This window comes from Akebia trifoliata, chromosome 5 (assembly GCF_017979445.1).
Source record: "Akebia trifoliata isolate Shusen 1 chromosome 5, ASM1797944v1, whole genome shotgun sequence".
Classification (NCBI taxonomy): Eukaryota; Viridiplantae; Streptophyta; class Magnoliopsida; order Ranunculales; family Lardizabalaceae; genus Akebia; species Akebia trifoliata.
Window position 1 is genome coordinate 14,068,247 of NC_141379.1, and position 21,197 is coordinate 14,089,443.

Consider the following 21,197-nt stretch of genomic DNA (forward strand, 5'->3'; position numbering starts at 1 on the left):
CAGTTGCTTGCACTGTTTTTACAAACAACTTGAACTGCCCTCCCAGTTGATTGGAACTAAAGATCTCAATGAAGATGAAATTCTGTCTTGGAAAGTTGCACAATAGATGGGACACCAAATCCTATATTGTGACTATACCGAGTTTTTAGAAAAGTTGATGGTTCATGGAAGCTTGCTGATAAGCTCAATAATTTCTATTTCTATTTCTATTTCTCTTACGATGAAGAAGATGAGATATTTTGTACATTTATGAGTTTAGAAAAGCCAATGGAGTTGTTGATTGCTCGTTGCTTGAATATGGCCAAGCAAGGACACATGCATGCCAGTGCACATACCAGTTTTGAAAAATGTTACTAATCACAATTTTGCTTGATGGTGAAGCAAGAGGAATATTTAACAGATTCTATGACAGTAATGTACCTCTCCTCAGCAATATTATCAACGTAGAATATTAAGATAACTCCAAAGAGAATTGTGCTCCAATATGCCCATGTCGAAAATGGCAACTTGATGCTGCCATCAGAAGTTGATCCCTAAAGTTACTCCAAGAAAAGCACAGAGAGGAAACAAGCAACTGTCAATCACGACAACTTGCCAAAATAAGCCCATCTAGTATAAGCATACTGATATGGGAACATTAGTTATCATGGCTGAACTTACTAATATCATGTCCCAGATGGCCCAAGGAAATAGAAAGCATGTAGCAGAAGCAATAGTTATTGCATGAAGTCGCCTTTTAAGCTGATTCTGAAAAACACACAAAGGTTACACTCAGCTATTATCCATGGTAAATTGGTGGTTTTCAGTAGAATACCGGTTAGGATAGAAATCCTGCTCAACAGTCACTGCAAAAGATAACTATCCATGAATGGGTAGGAATACCTTGAGTGACACACGCCGTGCAATCACCCTTCTCAAAACTGACAAGATTCCAGCAAAGATGGGAATGGTCATTTGCTTCATCCCCAACACTTCATCTATCTCATGCTCTGTATCAAGCCTATCTTTAAATGGTACTCTCTGGTCAAGGATACTCGTATACAAACAAATATACAATCCTTACCAAACTTCTATAGCAGATGATTCTACACAATTATGGAAATAAATAAAATAAATAAATGGCGGTATCTAAGCTACTCATGGTTTTAAATCTCGTCCGAGACCGAGATGACGAGCTTGAGTCAACTCGGTCACGTTAAGCAACAAGATGGATATACACGGTGTGTCAGCCAACATACCATCTCATGGGATAAACAAGATGACTCGGACAACATTTTGAAAATCTCAGCCAAGTCAACCGGGATTTTGTATATTTTGATTAAAATACTTAATTTTTTTAGAATTTAATTATTTATTATATAAAGAAAAGATGATCTTATGACGAAACATCTTCTAATCTACCTTAATTTATTAAAAAATATAATTATTTTAATTTAAGTATAGATAAATAAACCATTATAAACTGAGTTATTTGAGACGAGACGTTAAACCGAGTTTTGAAACCATGACGCTACTTCACCAATTAGCTTGTTACAATTATCAATATCAGAAAGTTTCAATATTTGGAAGGATATAGAATGGTGAATAAGTGCCCATCGCCCATCCTTGAGACAAAAAGTAGAATGATGCCAACATCGCAATGAGTCCTCCGAGCTGGTAAATATCACCCATTTGATCAAATTAAAGACTTAACAAATATGTTGCTTTCTTTTGAAACTTATTGAAAGAAGGAAAACAACTGATGCAGAAATTACAGACTATGAAAGACATCTAACGTCACCACCTTTTTCCAAAGGTGCCCTCTTCTCCCATACAATACTGCAGATAGAACTCCAAGAATAGCACCAGCATACTCCGCCATTATAGCTCTGAAGTTCAACAGAAACATAGTTAATCAAAGACATACATACTTTGTCAGCAATTAGAACTTAGTGATATATCACGAGAAAGATTGTTCTAGCAGAATGCCAAAACCAGCATATCTTTCAAAGGTCCAGAGTAAAACAATATGAAGAAAGCAAACTAAAATGCACTGAAGTACTCGTAGTAGAAAAACAGAGGATCATGAAATTACAAGGCATCACACATACTTGCACCATCTTCTTATGTTAAGTTCAATATGGCCTTTAATCAATCAAATTCATGCACGTAATTAGCCTTATTATTTCTCTTATGGCCACCTGACCATGATCTGCATAAATTTCATTAATCATGACATCTAAAATAGCTACTTCAGGTGCAATTGCTTTTCAAACAAGGCCTACATTGCTCAATAAGCATGTAAACATTAAGAGTAAAACGAAACTTACCTAAGGGGGCCACATGACTTGAGGCCCTTTGCCCACAAGATAAAGTATAAGGATGTTATGCCTCCATTGATTATGGAAGGTACAACCTGAAACAATATTGAACTTCCTATCAAAATAAACAGTTGCAGATTTGCATCCAAAAGAGAGCCAACAAAACAAATAAATTTTCTCTTCTTTTTATTGTAATATCTTTTACGGAAAAGAGAAGTGAAAGAGTGTAATTTAACCTGTTGACTGGAGAGGGGTCTCCCTTTCCAAGGCTTTTGCAATGCTAGAAAGAGTATGGATGATGGAACTAAACAACTAAAGCTAAAAACTACAACTGAAGTTCCCTGCTGAGATAAATACTGGAACATAGAGTATATCGACCATATTCTCATGAAATTTCCAACAATATGAATTATCTGCAAGGGAGTGTACCTACAGGAAGAAATAGTCCAGGGTATTATTAATTGTGTTCACTCTGCACAAGTTAGAGAGACAAGTTTCTAAAGGATCAAAGAGAATACAAAGCTTGAAGTATTTAGCAATAAGTTTTAAATGCAAGAATTCTGATTCATATATAACTCACCAAAGCATACACATGGAGTTAACCTGAACTTGGGGAGAGTAATTTGACTTGTCAATGTTATCGGTTATCCCAGTATGCAACTATGAAAGGGTTCAAATCAAGGGTTTTTAGTTCTCTAAAAATTTTAGACCTATTTCATTGGTAAAAGCCTCTAAGACTTCTTACAAGGATATTCCTTTAGTCCGGTTGGGGGAGTTTTGTATGTAGGAAAAAAAATGTTAGGTACTGAACTCTTGGGGTATTCAAGGACAAACCTAACTAGTGCCATCTGTAAGGCCATTGATAACTTTATGATGGTCCTGGAGTTGAATAATAGTTGAGACATTTTGTTGTCAAAGGACTACTTATCATTTTAACAATAACATTAAGGCTAATATCTAAAATCACTATTATACAAGGATGGAATGGTCACCAAGTGAGTCCCATGATGACCATCCAAAGAGAATGCTTAGACTCTCCAAAGAGCTCTAATAACCATGATTTGAGGACTAGATGGGAAAAAATATTTGAGCGTGCATGTGGACCTGAAAATAGGTAAATGATATAGATTTGGAGAAGATTAAATATATCATAAATTCATAGGGATTTGTGGAGTGAATTGAGATAAGTTGAGTCCTTGGAACCAAATTTTGAAAGTGGGAGCACTGCAATGGCAATTATCCCAAAGTCCAAGGACAACAATGTTAATATGAAAGTCAGAATCGTGGTGGCTGTGCAAAAAACTTAAGTCAGAAGGGAAACATTGTCAAGAGGCCCAAAGTTTAGAGAAGATGTTGCAATATCAAATAAGAATCGTTTGTTTTTAAACCATAAAAGGAAATCTATAGCTTCTTCGTCCCAATTTCCATTGTTAGAGTTCAAGAATCCGGAGCTTAGTGACAGGAATCTTCTACCTAGCACTCTGCTCCCACTTCCACATCCACTTCCAGTCATAGTTCAATTTCTAGTTTTTGATGACCCTCTAGTTTCCATCATAGAACAGCCCTTTGGTGCTTCTAGTAGCTATGGTCTGGAAGTACGGTACCAAAGTATAACAGAGTGCAAGAGAGTAGTTGATCAACAAAAATACTCTAGGTTTTGTACAAAGAGGATCAAGAAAGGAAAAAAAAAATTAGCCTTACTTCAATGGAGGGGCAGCGAAGTTTATACTGAAGACCAGGTCTATATTAGACCAAGGAGTAATCTATCAGGAAGATGTTGATGCTCATGGTGCCCCTACAATCAACCAACATCAAATAACAAGGATTCAAAGCTTAACCCATTTGAGAGATTAGGTAGTTGGTTCGAGAATGAGCTCACAAGCCTGTACAAACTCAACTTGACTAATGATTCAATCGGATGTCTCAGCTAGGGGAATCTGGAAGTTGGGCATGACTAATCTACTCCGAGTAGACAGCATGGATATGAAGAAATTAATGGATTCATTGGTAAGAAGCCATCAATTTCAGTAATGGTAACACCACCATGAAGGTCAAGGAGGACCATTAGCATGGGGAAGCCCATGCCCAAAAAATTGGTCCCAAAGTACAAAGCATATAGAAGAAGTGATTTATTCACTAATGAGCTTCAAGATGGTACCAGAAATGAAGAATGTAGGATAAAAAAAGGAGATGAGGAAATTATTTCAGTCAACAGTACAGCATAAAAGGTTGAACTTGACCCAAAAATCCAAGTGATTCAAAAACCAAATTTAACGGGTTTGGACCCTTGAAGTAGGCCTGAATCAAAGAAAGGGATCGAATATGCTTAATTATATATATTATATAATATGGGTAGCGTTCAAGGGCAAACTTTTTGGCAAAACATTTTTCAAAACATGGGTTAGAGGTTTTGGAATGGGCTGATTTTTGGTGAGGATGATCTCTACGGTGAGGAGATCATCCTCACCAAAAATCAGCCCATTCCAAAACTTCTAACCCATGTTTACCAGTTGAAAAATCGTGGACCGTCCATTTTTTGTAAACTATTTTTGATGGGGTTAGAAGTTTTGGAATGGGCTGATTTTTGGTGTGGATGATCTCCTCACCGTAGAGATCATCCTCACCAAAAATCAGCCCATTCCAAAACTTCTAACTCATGTTTTGAAAAATGTTTTGCCAAAAAGTTTGCCATTGAACGCCCCCCATATAATATATATACATTTATTTAACAAATAAAATTAAACATAACAAAAAGAGCTCTCACTATTTGTTTTCTGTACTCTAACAAATTTAGTCACCAATCTAAGTGGTCCAAATGACATAGCCCTAACCATCTAATGAGTTTCAATTTTGAAAAAATCACTCATGTTATTAAGTAGATAATTGAGATTATAGAGATATTAATATTATATTGCTAGTGTCATTCTCTTTGTTGCACCTTTTGACTAAATCATTGATGTTCGTGGTCTTTTAGTCATAAGATTTGATAATTAGTGTCTTGATAACTATGTTTAGGAGACCCGAGAACCGAACCAAACTGAACTAAGGTCGGTTTGGTTCTAAGGGGCAATTAGTTCGCTTTCGGTTCCCGTTCCGGTTCCGGATTTGTAGAACTAATCAAGTTCAGTTCAGTTCGGTTCCAATTTTGCCCCCAAACCGAGCCGTGTGCACCCATTTTACCTAGTCGAATCTGAGTCGGATTTGAATTATGATCCAGGAAAAAAAAAAAAAAATTGGATCTAGATATGGATCCAATTTGAGGTTGACCCATCGTATGACCTAGTCAACAAAGACAAGAAAAGTTGATGAGCAAGCTACTCAGAGAGCAGAAGAAAATATTGACTCAAATAAGGCATTGAAGTCCCGATCAAAGGGAGAGAATCTAGAGACCTAAATAATCCAAAGAAATCAAAAGATTAAAAATTATTTTTTTCTAATTTTGATGGCCTTCATAGCCACAAACTATACCGACGAAGGGTAATTTCTTATTAATAATGAATCTTAAATCATCATGGAATACGTGGATTGGCTAATTAAAAATGATCAAGAAATCTAAAGTTGCTGAATTCTTCAAGAAATTAAATTAATGAAAGTCTATGATCAAGTGGTGGAAGAGATATGGGGGCCAAAAAAATTGGTTGGGAAGTGTTATCCTCGATCGGCCCATATAGGGGCATTCTAGTAGTCTAGAATTGGAGTGGTAAGGGTGAAATCCAACTACTTGGAGCTTTCTCAGTCCAACCTCTTATGTAGTTCGAAAATGGATTCAGCTCGACCAATTATAGGCGGGTTGATGATATTTGGGGATTGTGGGATGCTCTATGAATCCCCACAGAGGGCCTTCAATGTCATCAGATTTAGGCACAGAAAAGAAGGGGGCTAGAATATCTAGGAGCACGAGAAAATATTTCTGATTTCACGGATCGGAATTAGTTGATGAATTTCCCACCAATGAGTGATAATTTCAAATGGTCAAATAACCACTATAATCCTAAGTTATGTAGGAAGGACTGGTTTTTTTTTTTTTTTCTTTTTTTTATAAGTAGATCAATTGTATTAATAGGAAAAGACTAGTTGAGATAATGAACCATAATGCATCAAAAGACAGTCATCACAACATAAAATAAAATTTACACAATTAGTTATCGCAAAAGGAATTCCATCTAAATACAAAATCATCGATGAACACCCCTTTGAATTCCGGCTCCAATTTACTCCAAAAGAACGTGCACCTCCATAATGACGTCTTGAAACTCCAAAGCCTTGTCATTGAAAACTCTTTTATTCCTTTCTCGCCAAATTACCCAGCACATGACAAAAGGGGTAATAGACCAAAGGTACCTCTTCTTACCCTCGAACACATTATGGTTCCAAAGTTGGAATAGTGACAAGACTGTAGAAGGAAACACCCAAGGGCAATTGAAAAGATACAAGAAATGAATCCAAATTCTATGCACCAAAGGGCAATGTATCAAAATGTGAGATATCGATTCCTCAAAGACAAGGTCAACTCCTGAATCTCCCAATCATTGAAATCTCTTATAAAACCAAAATCCCAGGCAAGCTCACTACTAGAGTTGTTCAAAAAGTCAACAATTGAATTTTTCTTTTTCAAAGAAAGCACATACAACCTTGGGAATTGTGTGGATAGTGGGGAATTACCGCACCACCTATCCTCCCAGATCATTCATATTCTCTCCCTACTACCCCTGTCAAAACCCACCAACTCTTTGAATCTATGGTTCACACTCATGATTCCCCTCCATAAACTACAACCATAAGGTAACTTAACTTCCTTACTCTCCTAATCACGTAACTTCTCCCCATGCTTCCCTTTAATAACCTTCCTCAGACTAGTTTTTTATCCCTAATCTGATCGCTTCCTTAATGTTGAATTTTAATGGAGTTAGATGTCGATCATCCCTCATCTACTTTAATTTGATGTGGTTCCAGGAACCTAGTAATAATGAAGAAAGTTGTTGACTAGTGGGCTTCTTATAGTTTTGATGGTAGACTAAACTACGTATTTTTTGAGAAAATTGAAAGATCTAAAAAATGACCTAAATATTTGTAATAAGAACACACTTGGTTGAGTGCAAGGGAACTTTTTTTTTATCAATAAAGATGAATTTATTGATAAATAAAGAAAACGAGGGGGGTCGAGAAGACCCACCCAATAAAGAGAGCACCAAAAAAGATATGGCACAAAGCAGCGAAAGCTACAAAAGACAATCACGACAAAGAACAAATCCTCTCCCATCTCGCAACAAAATCCTCAAAAAAGACCCCCTTAAATTCGGTATAAAGTTTGCTCCAAGTGAAAAGAAACTCCAAGATCGATAAAACCAAACTATCGAACGAAGATACTTTTCCTTTAAAAATGCAACCATTACAATCTAACCAAATGCCCCAACAAACCGCAAAAGGGGTCAAGAACCACATAATCCATTTTGATAACGTAAAAGAGCTTCCCCATGCCAGCCAAGATTCCAAAGTCTGCTTAACCGAGCAAGGAAAGCAACCCTTTAAACCAAACAAGGACAAAAAATGAGCCCAAATGTGGTGGGCCACCTGGCAATGAAGGAGTAAATGGTCCACCGTTTCCACCTGGAATCTACACATACTACATTGATTCGAAGAAATAAAACCTCTTCTGATTAACTGGTCCATGGTTGGAAGTCTACCCAGAGCCGCCATCCACAGAAAGATCGATATCTTAGGGGGTATTTTACCACCCCAAACAAACAAACGTATGAGGGAAAGACAAAACACTCCTTTGGGCAATACCAGCATACAAAGATTTAACCATGAACTTCCCATCCCTAGTACCACTCCACAATCTTTGGTCGTCCGAGGATCTTCTAGCGTAGCTATTTTCCACCAAACAGACTAATCTCCCTAAAATATCCACCTCCCAATCGTTAAATGTTCGTCTAAACCCAAAGTCTCAGTTTGTCACTCCATTTATAAAGTTAGTGACAAGAGAGATGACTTGATTCTTTTTCGAAGACAAAACAAAAAGATATGGGAACAAGTCTTTTAGAGGTCCTTCCCCACACCACCAATCCTCCCAAAACCTCACCTTACTCCCATTTTGACTTTAAATTTCACTTTTTTCTTAAATAATGGAAGTCTTCTTAGAATGCCCTTTCACACTCCGCACCCTAGAGCACCTCCAACCGGCCCACTCTCCCAACCATTCATGCTCACACCAAATTTATCCACAATTACTCTCCTCCAAAACTATCTCCCTCCTCCCCAAACCTCCACAACCATTTCCCCAATAAAGCCGAATTCATAGAGCCAAACATAGACAAAGAAGAAAAATGGAATAGTATTGCATTTTAAAATAAGACAAGGAAAATGAAATTCAAGACAACGTTCACCTAGTTAACAAACTAAATAAACATGTTTGAGGTACAATCAAAAGTAAATGGCTAAAAGAAGGGTATTAAAAATGCCAAGTATGCGTTTGGATTTGAGGATCAGAGTACTTCTAGCTCTTGCGAGGAGTTAGAAGTAGTTCACCACATGTTTGGATAAAAGAACAAGTCTGATTTTACCTCTTGCGGAGAGTAAAAAGCTCCCCTAGATGAGAAGTCTCCAAAACCCACTTCTCATATTGCTCTTGCACAGAGAGGATTTTAATCCGTCAAAAATTACATTTTCTTCCCAAAATACCCTTGGCCAATGTTAAAATTTCCAACAAAAAATCCCAAATACCAAGATTTCAGAAGAGGGGGGTCTCTCTCTGTCGACTTCAACACCCTAGAGCCTACGATTTCTGCCTATCTACTTCTTTATCTTCTTCCCCAGATTTTAGATCTTTTTGCTCCAACTTGCGATTTCTCTCAATCTTCTTCCCCACTTTATTCTCTGTCGATTTTGGTGAGGAAAATCTTGAAACTTCCTAGGGCACGAGCTTGACTAGCTGTAACTCCAACTCCAATTGCTTCAAGAAACCTAGGTAAAGAAAACGTGAATATTCCCTATGTTCTTGTAATCTCATTCATGGTTTTTGGACGATTTAGAGTTGATTTTGGTTCACAAACAAAGAACCAAATCTTCACTTTATTTTCTTGGTTGACTTTATTATAATGAGCCCTATATTTCTTTATAGGCTTCAGATCAAACAAGTATAAAAACTAGATTTGTTTGTCATCTTCCTCTTTAAAAAGATGTCATTGATCACTATTTATGCATCCCCCACATATTCAAAATAGAATAATAAATAAATAACATTAAAAAAATTGATCTTTTCATCAAGACTAGAAAGAAATAAGTAAAAGAACACCCATCAAATGCAAAGATCGTTATTATTGAAGAACAATAATTAGTGCCCAGAGACATAAATACTTCCTTAAGCCCTCAACAGAACCTTGGATGCAGGTCTTCAAACTCTTGAGATGTACTACTTTCCACATAACCCATGTGATGATGCCACATGGCTGAATAGAAAAGTGGATATTAATTGAGAATGAGGAATCCTAGATTTCCATGATGTTATACAAATGACATTATCCAAGAGACGAGTGTTTTATTGCAACCATTCCTCAAAGGTTAGTTTTGATTTGTAGTGGGATTTCAAGTAGTTTGTTGGTTTATTTTTAGCTTGAGTAAATTTGGTTACTAAAATTCTATTTTAAGCTATTTTTTAAAATTGTAAATGGATTATTGAAACCTTCTTGTTGTGATAAGCTTTTGTTTGCACTTTTGACTTGTTACCATTGTGAAAATTATTCTGTGGAAGTTATTTCAATTTTAGATAAATTATGTATTTTAGGTTATTCTTTTTGTGAAAATAATTTTTGAAAGACATGGCTATGGTGAATGGACTAAGTTTATGCATTGAATTTTAAAGATAGTAGAAGATGTCTGAAACTCAATCTAAGGGGAAGGAGGTTGCTTCTCACCAAGAAAAATCAAAATTTGTATGGACAAGAGAAAAACACAAGACATTTACCTATATATATATATATATATATATATATATATATATATATATATAAATGTCTTGAATTGATCCAACAAAGTCATAGAAATGGCCCTAGTTTGGATAAGCTAGATTGGTGATGCAAGACGTGAGCGAAGAAGAGGAAAACAAAGGTTAAGGAATTTCGTTTAGAGATTTAGGATTTGGGCAACAAGGGTTTGAAAAATTATGTTTTTTTTTTCTTTAGAAAAAAAGGTTTGGTAATATAAATGTGAAAGGGTTAAGGGAAAAATAAAATGGGTTTCCCGAAATCAAGATTCAAGACTTTAAGAATTCAAAAATAAAGAAAATCAAGAACAAAAAAGATTAAAAGAAAATCAAGAAAAGAGGATTCTTGATAGAGTCAAGAATTGAGATTTCAAGAAAATCAAGAAACAATAAATAAATAAAAAATCGAAAGATGAGAAGATAGAAAATATAGAACCTTAAAATCACACTAAGAATGGTGGAGAACTAACTTCACTCCACAGAAGAAACTCATTCTTTATTCATCAAAATTCTTCGTTCAAAAAAAACCCTAATATAATATATATATAAAGAAAATAAATCCAAAAATCCTAATCAAATTAAAATTTCAAATAAATAACCTAATTTCCTAGCTCTCTTTCTCCTAATTTTTCAAGCTTCATAAACTTAAATAAAAGACAAACTAAAGTTATTGAAGTGCCTCTAAATATTATACTAAGACCATTGGCCAATAAAACATCAAAACAAGCCCAAAAAACATAAATTAAAGTCCTAAAACAAAAACAAAAAAACTAAATAAATAACTAATCTAAAATAATCCCGAATAATAAATCTAGACCTATATAAGTGAAAACCTAATAATTACAAATTTTCGAAACTCTTGACCGTTGACTTGATTTGCGTTCTGCGTTAGTTGGTCAATCATTTGTTCTGAGCTTGAGAAGAGAACAAAAACAACTTAAGAACCACTGAGATAAAATAAAGGGAGATTGGAAGAGTTGAAATGGTCTGATGAGAATGAGTGGAATTGGATTTGACAAAGTAAGGAATGTAATTGTTATAGACGAGCCTTGGTAGACTGAGAGGTTGAAAGTAATACTCAAACAATTGATCAATTACACTTTTTTAATAATGGATATTAATATTTTTTTTTAAATACTCATCCAAATGAGGGCAAATTTCATTTCAAGAGACTTGAATACATGAATGAATTAGACATTATATTCGGTGGGACGTGGATCTCACGCACGATCATCTACAATGAATAATGAGTTTGTTGTAGAGAATCTAGATGATTATAGTCCTAATTTAGTCCCAAATAAACAACCAGAGATCCAGTCTGAGACCCAACCTCCACCAAACATATCTCAAAATGAAGATAATCTTGAGCGTGAGATACCAGTTTGCATACCTTCATGGAGGAGATCATTTAGTGAGGAGTTTTAATCACGTCACAAGATGGGGACCGAAAGCTAGACTTGAAGAGGAGTTTGGTCAACTTGTTCAAGCTATCGAGACACAGAATACCAAAAGGAGCAATTTCTCAAAGTGTGTTGAGCACTTCGACCAACTATCAGATGATATCCCACCAATGAGTAAAGTTTATCTTTGGGCATTAGATAACATTAAACAGAAGAGGGGGTTCAAAGGTATCTTCTACAGTTTGAAGACAAAGGAGATGTGTGTACAATAATTGTTGAATAAGAGGAACCAAGCTGGTGGTGGTAGTGATGTGTAGGGGTAGACAGACTCTAGTGGTAGTAGAGTGTATGTGGTCCCCTTTGGTTGGATAACTTTTTGTCTTTATCCATGTTTGTTGGATGTTTATGTTTGTTGAACTTTTGTTTCAATTGTAGTGGATGTTTATGTTTGTTGGACTTCTATTTTAATTATAATAGATGTTTATGTTTGTTGAACTTTTGTTTTAATTATAGTAAATGTTTATGTTCATAAGTCACATTTTTTATATTTTATAACATTTTTTAACACAGATAGGCTTGATGGATTCATAGTCGGATGCAGAATTGATAGATTCATCATCAGATGATGAATTTGAAATGTTAGCAATTGCATCAACAACATATCAAATTGTATCCCAACGCAAATATAGTTTATATAAACCACCCAAGACAAACTCTGGTTTTACTGAACAAGAATTTATGTACTATGTTTTGTCAAAAAATAATTATGTCATGAACAATTTAGGATGGAGACACATTTTTAACAAATTATTGTCTTCTCTTCGTGATGAGGGAAACTTAAAAGAACAAAACATGTAACTTTAGAAGTTTCTTTGAGAATGTTCCTAATGATATTAGGACAAAATGCGAGTATGAGGTTGGTTGCTAATTGCTTTCAACATTCTGAAGAAACTGTAAGTATACATTTCCATAGAGTCTTGGAGGCGATTATACGCTTGTGTAAGTCTCTTATTGTGCCCCGATACGCCAATGAGATCCCTCCTAAAATCTGAACTAGTCAAAAATATTGGCATTTCTTCAAGGTATCTTATCCCATATTTTTTATATATTAACATCAATAGATGTCATTATAATTCATGCATTTTCTTATTTATTGTTATTTCAATATGAAGGACTGTGTGAGAGTGATAGATGTAACACATATACGTGATCGTGTTCCTGCAACGGACCAACTTCGCTTCTTAGGTCAAAAGGACATAACAAAGAATGTGTTGGTTGTATGCTCTTTCGACATGATTTTTGCATGTCATGGCTAGTTGGGAGGGACAAACAAATGACTCTAATGTATTTTCAAATACCATCAATGACCCCAATTCAAGATTTCTACATCCATCAAAAGGTCAATATTTAAAGTATTAATCAAAGCTAATATTTTATTTACTTGAATATTTTATGATAATCTTAATAGTAAATTTTGATTAAATACAACCTAGTTGACTCTGGGTACCCATTAACGGATGGCTACTTGGCAACATATAGAGGTGTCTGATACCATCTACAAGATTTTCGGATGAGTGCATGGGAAAAATGAAAGAAAGAATTGTTCAATCTACACTCTTCCTTACGTAATGCGATTGAACGGTATTTTGGTGTTTTGAAGGCACAATAGGCAATCTTGATTGAGGAACATCCATATTCATTTGATACACAACGGGAATTTGTGATTGGCTATATGGGGTTACACAATTTTATTGGGAAAAAGGACTTAGCAGATGTAGAATTTGTCCAATATGATTGAGATGATTTTGTAGAAGAAAGTTCCATACCTTTTTTTTTTTTTTATCTATAAAAATGCTTTTATTAATGAGGGCGGTAGATGAGACCTAAAACCCCAAAGGCAAACAAAGAGAACCAAATGGAATTAAACTAAAAAAATAGAAACCGCAAAACCAACATATTCACAAGGCTACAAGCTACCTATATAATTACAAACCCAATCTCACCTCCGCAAAAAGTCTTCAAAATGAACCCCTCTCGATCGTATACCGAGCTCCAATGAAATAAGAGACTAAGGATATCAATATTCATGTTGTGAACTACTTTCTCCTTATTCTCGAAAACTCTGTTATTTCTTTCACACCACAAGCTCCAACAAATGGCAAAAGGTAAAAGGAACCATAGCTTCCTCTTGAAGACTTGAAAGCCTAAACCCCAATGAGACCAACCTTTAAATACACCCCAAAGGGACTTGGACATGCACCCCCCCCCCCCCCCTCACACCGAACAAATAAAAGAAAAGGGACCAAACCCTATGAGCATACTCATAGTGGAGGAGGATATGATTCACCGATTCCCCATCCGACTTACATAAGCTGCAAAAGTTGGCCAAAATGATCCCCATTTTCGTAAGATTGTCCACGGTAAGCAATTTGCCTTGAACTCCCACCAAGACAAAGAAAGCTATCTTGGACGGAATATTAAGACCCTACGAAAAGGTTCCAATCAGATTTAGTAATTTAGAGTAGAAAGATTTAACTGAGAACATGTTTTTATTTTCTAGTCTCCAAATACTAACAACTCCCCCACAAAACTACCACCCAACTCACCAAGGTCTCTCAGAAGACCAAGGACATCCTCAATCTCCCAATCATTAAGGGATCTTCTAAAATCCAAGTCCCAAGATGACCCATCCACGGAGCGGTCTAAAAAATCAGCCACGCACCTCTCTTTCTTCAAAGAGATAGAGAACAGACTTGGATACCGAACTTTAAGACTATCTGGACCGCACCACAAATCCTCCCAAAACGAACTAAAAAGCCATCCCCTACCCTGAAGGAAGTGTTACCCTGGAATGAAGGAAGGATCTTCTGAACCCTTTTCCAGATTCTGCAATCATAAGACGTAGACACTCTACCACTCTCCCAGCCAAAGGATTTCTCACCAAACTTTGTTGCAATTACCTTTTTCCAAAGACTATTCTTCTCGCGCCCAAACCTCCATAACCATTTCCTAAGAAGGGCCTTATTCATAATTTTCAGATTTTTAATCCCTAGACCCCCATGCTTATTACCCCTCCAACTGACCAAATGAACCTTCTTCTTGCCTGTCGTTCATGCCACAAGAAATCCCTAAACAATTTGTTTAACTTAACCTCCACACTGGTGGGCATAGTAAAAAGAGAGGAAATTCACCGAGATACTAGATAGAGTGCTCTTGATCAAAGTAAGCTTGCCCCCTTTTGACAAGTAACAAGCTTTTCATGAAGATAACCTCCTACCCACTTTTTTCAAGACTAGTTCCCACAATGATTTGCAATTGTAAGAAGCCCCCAAGGGTAATTCCAAATAAGATGAAGGGAAAGCCCCCGCCTCGCACCCCAAATTAGCTCCGAGATAGTCTAGGTCCTCTACATCTCTGACAATAAAAATCTTACTTTTTCTAGAATTCAACGGTATTCCAGAAAAAGCCTCCAAACACACCAAAATACCACTCAACGCCCGAATTTGCTGAATGGAAGCATCCAACAAAAACACAGTATCATCTACAAACTGAAGAAATGGTACCTACGAACTATCTTCTGACACCCTAAACCCGATATATCCCTATTATCCACTACTTTAGTGACCATCCTACCAAAGCTTCAACCACAATTATGAAAAGGAAAAGAGACAAAAGTTCCACATCTTCAGATCATACAAATCCACATGTTCATTCACAACGCCAAGCACATAGGGCTATGGAACAAAAGGGAGAAGTCATGGCACAAGCTATAAAGATGCTTATGATCGGCATGATATTAATGGATAAGGATGACTTAATTTAAATTCATGACTTTAATTTAGATGTTGTAAACATTTGACTTATTATTCATCTGAGATGTTTTATTAGATTTATCTATGTGATATATGATGTTTTAATTATAAGTGCATTTTAATTTAAATACATATGTTTGAATGTAAATCTTTAAATTTAGTTTTAATGGCACTGGGTATGTATGAGACAGGTTTTGTGTATGGATGGAGATATTTTATGGATGTAATATATTCATTTAGGTATTTCAATATGTGATAAGTGTAAACATCCAGTTTATAAGGGAGGTGCTACCAATTGTTTTTTGAAATTTTTAGTATGTTTTGAGTTTAGATACACATTATATTAATATTTATAGTTAAAATCTAAAAAAAATAGTATAGCTTGAGGGCATAATATGACATTAGAGGACAAAAATATTAACATATTGAATATAGGGGTTTTTAGTGATTCGGGCTCCTAACTTTCACAATTTAGGAGTTCAAGCCTTATCTCTTCTGAATTGAGAGTTTACCCTCAAAAGTTGCCACATCAGCAAAAAATATATTTTCATGTCCAAAATGCCCTTTACCCTGATCTAACACTAAACCTGCTATCGTTGTCCTTTGCAAGTGTAATTATTACATTTTTTCATAATATAATATATTTCTCTCACCTCTCCGCCATTTTTCACTGAAGTTTTCATCAGAATAGTTGAAGAAGATTAAGAAGATTTTAAATAAAGAAAAAGATTTCAGACAAAGAAGAAGATTTCAAACGAAGAAAAGGTTTCAAAAAAGATTGAAAACACAGACACGAAGAAGAAAAAGATTAAAAATGGAGAAGATGTAATTGAAAAATGGGAAAGTGCATTTATAAAGAACTATATTACCCTTGTACCGTAGCATAATTTATTTGTAATGCAACACATTATCGAATGATATCAGACTTTATAAAGGCATCATGAATATATCGTTGTGCTATGTTGAATCGTCACACATCTTTTCAAATGTGAAATAGTTTCCTTTGCAGGTGTAATTATTACACTTTTTCATAATATAATATATTTCTCTCACCTCACCATCATTTTCGCTAAAGCTTTCATCGGAACAATTGAAGAAGATGAAGAAGGTTGAAGATGGAGAAGAAGAAGATTTCAAAAAAAGATTGAAAACACGGATATGAATAAGAAGATTTCAAACGGAGAAGAAGATGTAATTGAAAACTAAAGAAGATTTCAGACGGAAAAGAGGTATCAGAAGAAGATTAAAACACAGATACCAAAAAGAAGACTTAAAATAGAAAAGATGTAATTGAAAATTGGGAAAGCGCCTTTGTAACAAAGTGCATTATCTTTGTACCATAGCATAATTTATTTGTAACGCTACGCATTATCTAATGATATCGAACTTTATAAAGGCGTCGTGTGTATATTGTCGTGCCACACTAAGTTGTCACACATCTTTCAGATGTGAAATAGTTTCTTTTGCAAGTGTAATTATACATTTTTCATAATATATTATATTTCTCCCTTCACCGCCATTTTTGCAAAAGCTTTAAAAAGTCAATCTCTCATTCAAACCGCACTCATTTTTCTGGGCATTCCCCATACAGGAGCTCTTGGACCGGAAAAAAGAGTATCTCCAATCATGACCCCTCTGGGATGCTTTATACATGTCTTTTCACCATCCTTGTAGTGCACGAGACGGATGTACGCACTTCTATTGGGGTCGTATTCTATCGTTACTGAAACTCCCGAGATGTCTTTCTTATTCCGCCGAAAATCTCACAATTTGACGATCTCAATCTGATCTACGAGCACCCTCCTCCTCTATGTCTTTAGGTAATAATTCCTCTGCCTCTCGGCTTTTAAAAGGCGACCGAAACCCTCTCTGTTTTAAATGAAAGGAGCTGTCCGTCAATTTATTCTGTGGATGAGACTGAACTCTCCCATTGAAACCTGATAGAGATCCTCAAAAGAGCTTTTTAAAAGGGCCTCTCCTTTTCCTTTTTAAAACAGGGCAGGGCCCTTGCCTTCATCCATCGCAACTTCAAATGTTTCCATATTTGATGAGTTTATCTTTAAATAGGAACAAATTGCCTTTGCATATCAAATGCAAGGTTGTGGGAGGTACTTTGTTGCATCATTCTTCATGGGTTGCTCTTTTGTAGGCCCTTGTGAGATCCTCTCTCATGCTTACCTCTCTTTTATTGTTTGGCTTTGAAGTCTTTGGAAAAAATACTTGCATTTTCCAATGGTTTAAATTATTTGGATCAAGATCAAAGAAAACAACCACTAAAGAAGATAAAACATGATTGTCATGTCATTTTCATGTGAGATACATTCCATCATTTACTTGTCTTAGATATATTTTATCTTTCTGATGTTAGGTCCTCAATCCTCATGAGTCATGACCTCTAGATGTACATCAAACAAATGCAACAACTCTTCATGCAGCCTCGGGTTTGACTAAATCATCCCAACAATCCTATATAAATAACATTGACAAAACATAAAAGGGCTTCCTCCTACACCATCTCATTTTTGTATCCAATTATGCCTATGAGCATATCTATTACCTACTTTCAAATTCCATCTGAAAAAACAATACATCATGGTTTTCTTGGAAGTGGATCTCCTGTAGAGTAACAATCCTGTAGCACCCTGCAGCATGGTTTAAACGACTGAAAGAGCGCCACATAAGCATCGGAATTAAATTTGACCATTCAAACTGTGGGAGTTCAGTGACCGTCCATTTGCAAGGACTTGGATCAGTGGGAAAAAAATGATTTTGAATTTTTTTTTTAACATGTTTCTCGCTCATCTGTGAAGCGAGTGCCACAGGATTGTTACGCTAGAGAGGTTCTGCTTCCAGTTTTCTAAGGGTTTTAGCATTGAATAAGAAAGCGGTGGCATAAATTTAAACTACATAAACAATCACCAAGCGATATTCTCTTGTTAGGTAAACCTATTAATATATTCAAAATGGGGGAAAAAGTCACAGAATTTACTAAGAACCACAATACAGTAATTACACAACCTGAATTCTCCCAAACCCACATTGTCAATGTTAGATAATTTGTTCTATAACTTCCCACAGAATTAAAAAATTCAACCCTAAACTTGAGGAATGATCTTCAATGGGAAAAGAAAAACGTGTTGACTTCAAACTTATCGAAATTAACGCTCTAGTTTCTAAAATTCAATAAAGACACACAGAGAGATGAAACCTAAAACCTTACCGAGAAACATAAATGGAGAAAAACTTGAAGATTCGAGCTTTGAATCAATTAGGTTTTCTACTCTAGGAAATGAAAATCCAGGAAAACGAAGAAGGGGGTTTATTTTATTTACCTAAATGAAGATCCAGTGACTCCTCGATCTTCAGAAATCTGCTTTGGAGACATCATTTTCAGAAATTGCTTCTCTGTGTCGATCCCAAGCTTTCACTTTTATATTTTGGTTAGAACCAAGCCAACTCCATAGTTTTTTGCTCTCAAATTCAAGAGAAAATCAGGGAAGTAAGATTTGATTTGTGAAAATTCTCGCTTCATGGGATGGGACCAGGTTTGAGTTTCCGTTATCTCGTCTCGTCTTGGCCGATACCATGATGACGGGTACGAGTCGTCTCGTACAAGAGAGTCGAATCACTTAAATCGGTTTAAAATTATTTATTAAAAAAAAAACTATTAAATATGTTTATATAATTTTCATTTTTATTACCATAAGGTGGTCAATTAATAGATTCTCAGTCGCAAAAAACTTTTTTGCACATAGGTAAGGTAACAGTTATTTAAATGATTAGAGATCAATTTATTTATTTTTTCAAAATAAAAAAAACCAATTGACTCAGTTGAATTTTTATAAACTCAACTCACATTTTCCAAATCTCAAACCAGATAATGGAACGGACAATTATATTGAGATGGAGATGATACATCTAAGTCATTAGATTTTAGTTTAGACCCCAAGTCAAGTCTTGGATGAGTCAACTCTTCCAAATCAGTTTAAATAATTATTTTATTTTATACATAAGAATAATAGTTGCTCAATAAATATTTCATTTTCACTATATCACAAACATTTTAGTTGTTAAAATGTAAGTATACTTATGTGAAAAATTATCAAAAACCAGCTAACTCGATCAAGTTTTTTTTTTTTTGTTCAATGAGAAGAGTGATTCAAAATTGATACCTCACTTGGATGCTTCCAAGATTGAGATGGCCAAGTTTTGAGATCCTATATGGGAATAACCCCCCCATAAAAGAAAAGAAAAAATGCTTGAACATAAATATTTCATGTTGGCAGAAATCATTTTGATTTTGCACAATTTTAGTCAAATTAAATGTAACAAATTAAGCCTATATTTATTACTAGTTGAAGTTCGAATATCCAAAACTGTGTGATTACTACTATTAGGAGTCACTACCTACTGGCTTGTAATCAGGATTTCTTTTCTATGCCTCTTACAATCATGGTCGTCCCACAAAATAGGGAATTCTCTGAAGTTTTAAAGAAAAAATTAGTGTCACACCAAACTCTAGTCGACTCATAGCTTTTTTTATTGTTTTGTTAGAGACAATTCCATAGTTTTATTGAAACTCTAATTAAATTTTTTCAGGACTTTCCCAATAGTAAATATATATAGACATCAACCCCATTGAGGTCCTACAACTAAGAGAATTAAGTTAGTTACATAGACGGAGCTAGGATTTAGCCCATCTGAGGCAACTTAGAGGGAAATATATATATATATATATATTTTTTGTTCGGGCAATTAAGAGTGGAAAATTTCTTGTGAGGGCAATAATGACGGATATTTTTATGCGTTGCTAATATCTATCGCAATAACTCATTCTTCTAGACTTTTGAAATTCTTTAGGGGCAAGTGCCCCAAATATAAATCCGCCCCTGGTTAGTTAGGTGGTTCCACGTGCCTTGGACATACCACCCAAAAATTTCTAGGGAAAATTACTTGACAGACATTTGCAGAAAGGTTTCTTTATAAAATAGTCTCTAAGCTTAGATAGTATCTTAACAATTCTTTTAGTAAGATTTTTCTATCTTAAGGTCCCTCAACTTCAATTCCCATGTAACAACTATTAAAAATTCCAAAACTATCAGTCTTAGGATTTTACATTGAGATCAACATTCAAACTTTCGACGACTTTCAAGATTCGGGTCATAATCTCGAACAAAAATAAAAGAAAAAATTACCAAAATGGTACAGTTTTTGAAAATATTTACCAAAACGGTACACTATAGCAATTAATTCCAAAAATGGTAAATGTACCGTTTTCGGAATTAATTTTTTTTACCAAATCGGTAAAAATAATAAATCATATTTTTTTTTGTTCCGAAAATACCATTTTCTTAATTTTGACTGAAATTACCGTTTTGTCCATAAAATTTCTGTAATTTCATTTGTAAGGGTTTCCTTCGAACAACTTCTGCAAGAAGTCGAAGACGAAGAGTGCAACCTCTCTCTCTTTCTCTCTCTCTCTATCTCCGTTGGGAAAATCTAGAAAATATTGCAAGTTTTCCTCTCTCTCTCTCTTTCTCTATCTCTTTCCGTTGTGAGAACGTGAGAAACTTGCAAGTTTCTCCGTCTTTGTCTTTCTTTGTTGTGGAGATTCTCCGTTGGGGAGATCTCGAAAATATTGTAAGTTTCTCTCTCTCTCTCTCTCTCTCTCTTTCTCTATCTATCTCTTTCCGTTGTGAGAATG

General features: G+C 35.3%; 1 protein-coding gene across 6 annotated transcripts in view; it reads right to left on the minus strand.

Annotated features, from left to right (window-relative positions):
* Positions 1-19,068, minus strand: part of LOC147401534 (zinc transporter) — a 43,055-nt gene extending 23,987 nt beyond the window's left edge. For 2 of the 6 annotated variants that reach the window (XR_015178545.1, XM_086442842.1), the window contains exons 1-8: positions 18,826-19,068; positions 2,537-2,729; positions 2,310-2,395; positions 1,784-1,868; positions 1,575-1,653; positions 883-1,013; positions 661-747; positions 421-533 (exon numbers count right to left, since the gene is read on the minus strand). Coding sequence is in view for 4 of the 6 variants with exons in the window: in XM_086442842.1 (XP_086298968.1) it covers positions 421-533; positions 661-747; positions 883-1,013; positions 1,575-1,653; positions 1,784-1,868; positions 2,310-2,395; positions 2,537-2,729; positions 18,826-18,881 (830 nt within the window). In the remaining 2 variants the exon portion in view is untranslated. The remainder of the gene's footprint in view (positions 1-420; positions 534-660; positions 748-882; positions 1,014-1,574; positions 1,654-1,783; positions 1,869-2,309; positions 2,396-2,536; positions 2,730-18,825) is intronic. The other 4 variants (XR_015178544.1, XM_086442840.1, XM_086442839.1 and 1 more) reach the window with 3 other exon arrangements.
* Positions 19,069-21,197: the final 2,129 nt, after the last annotated feature.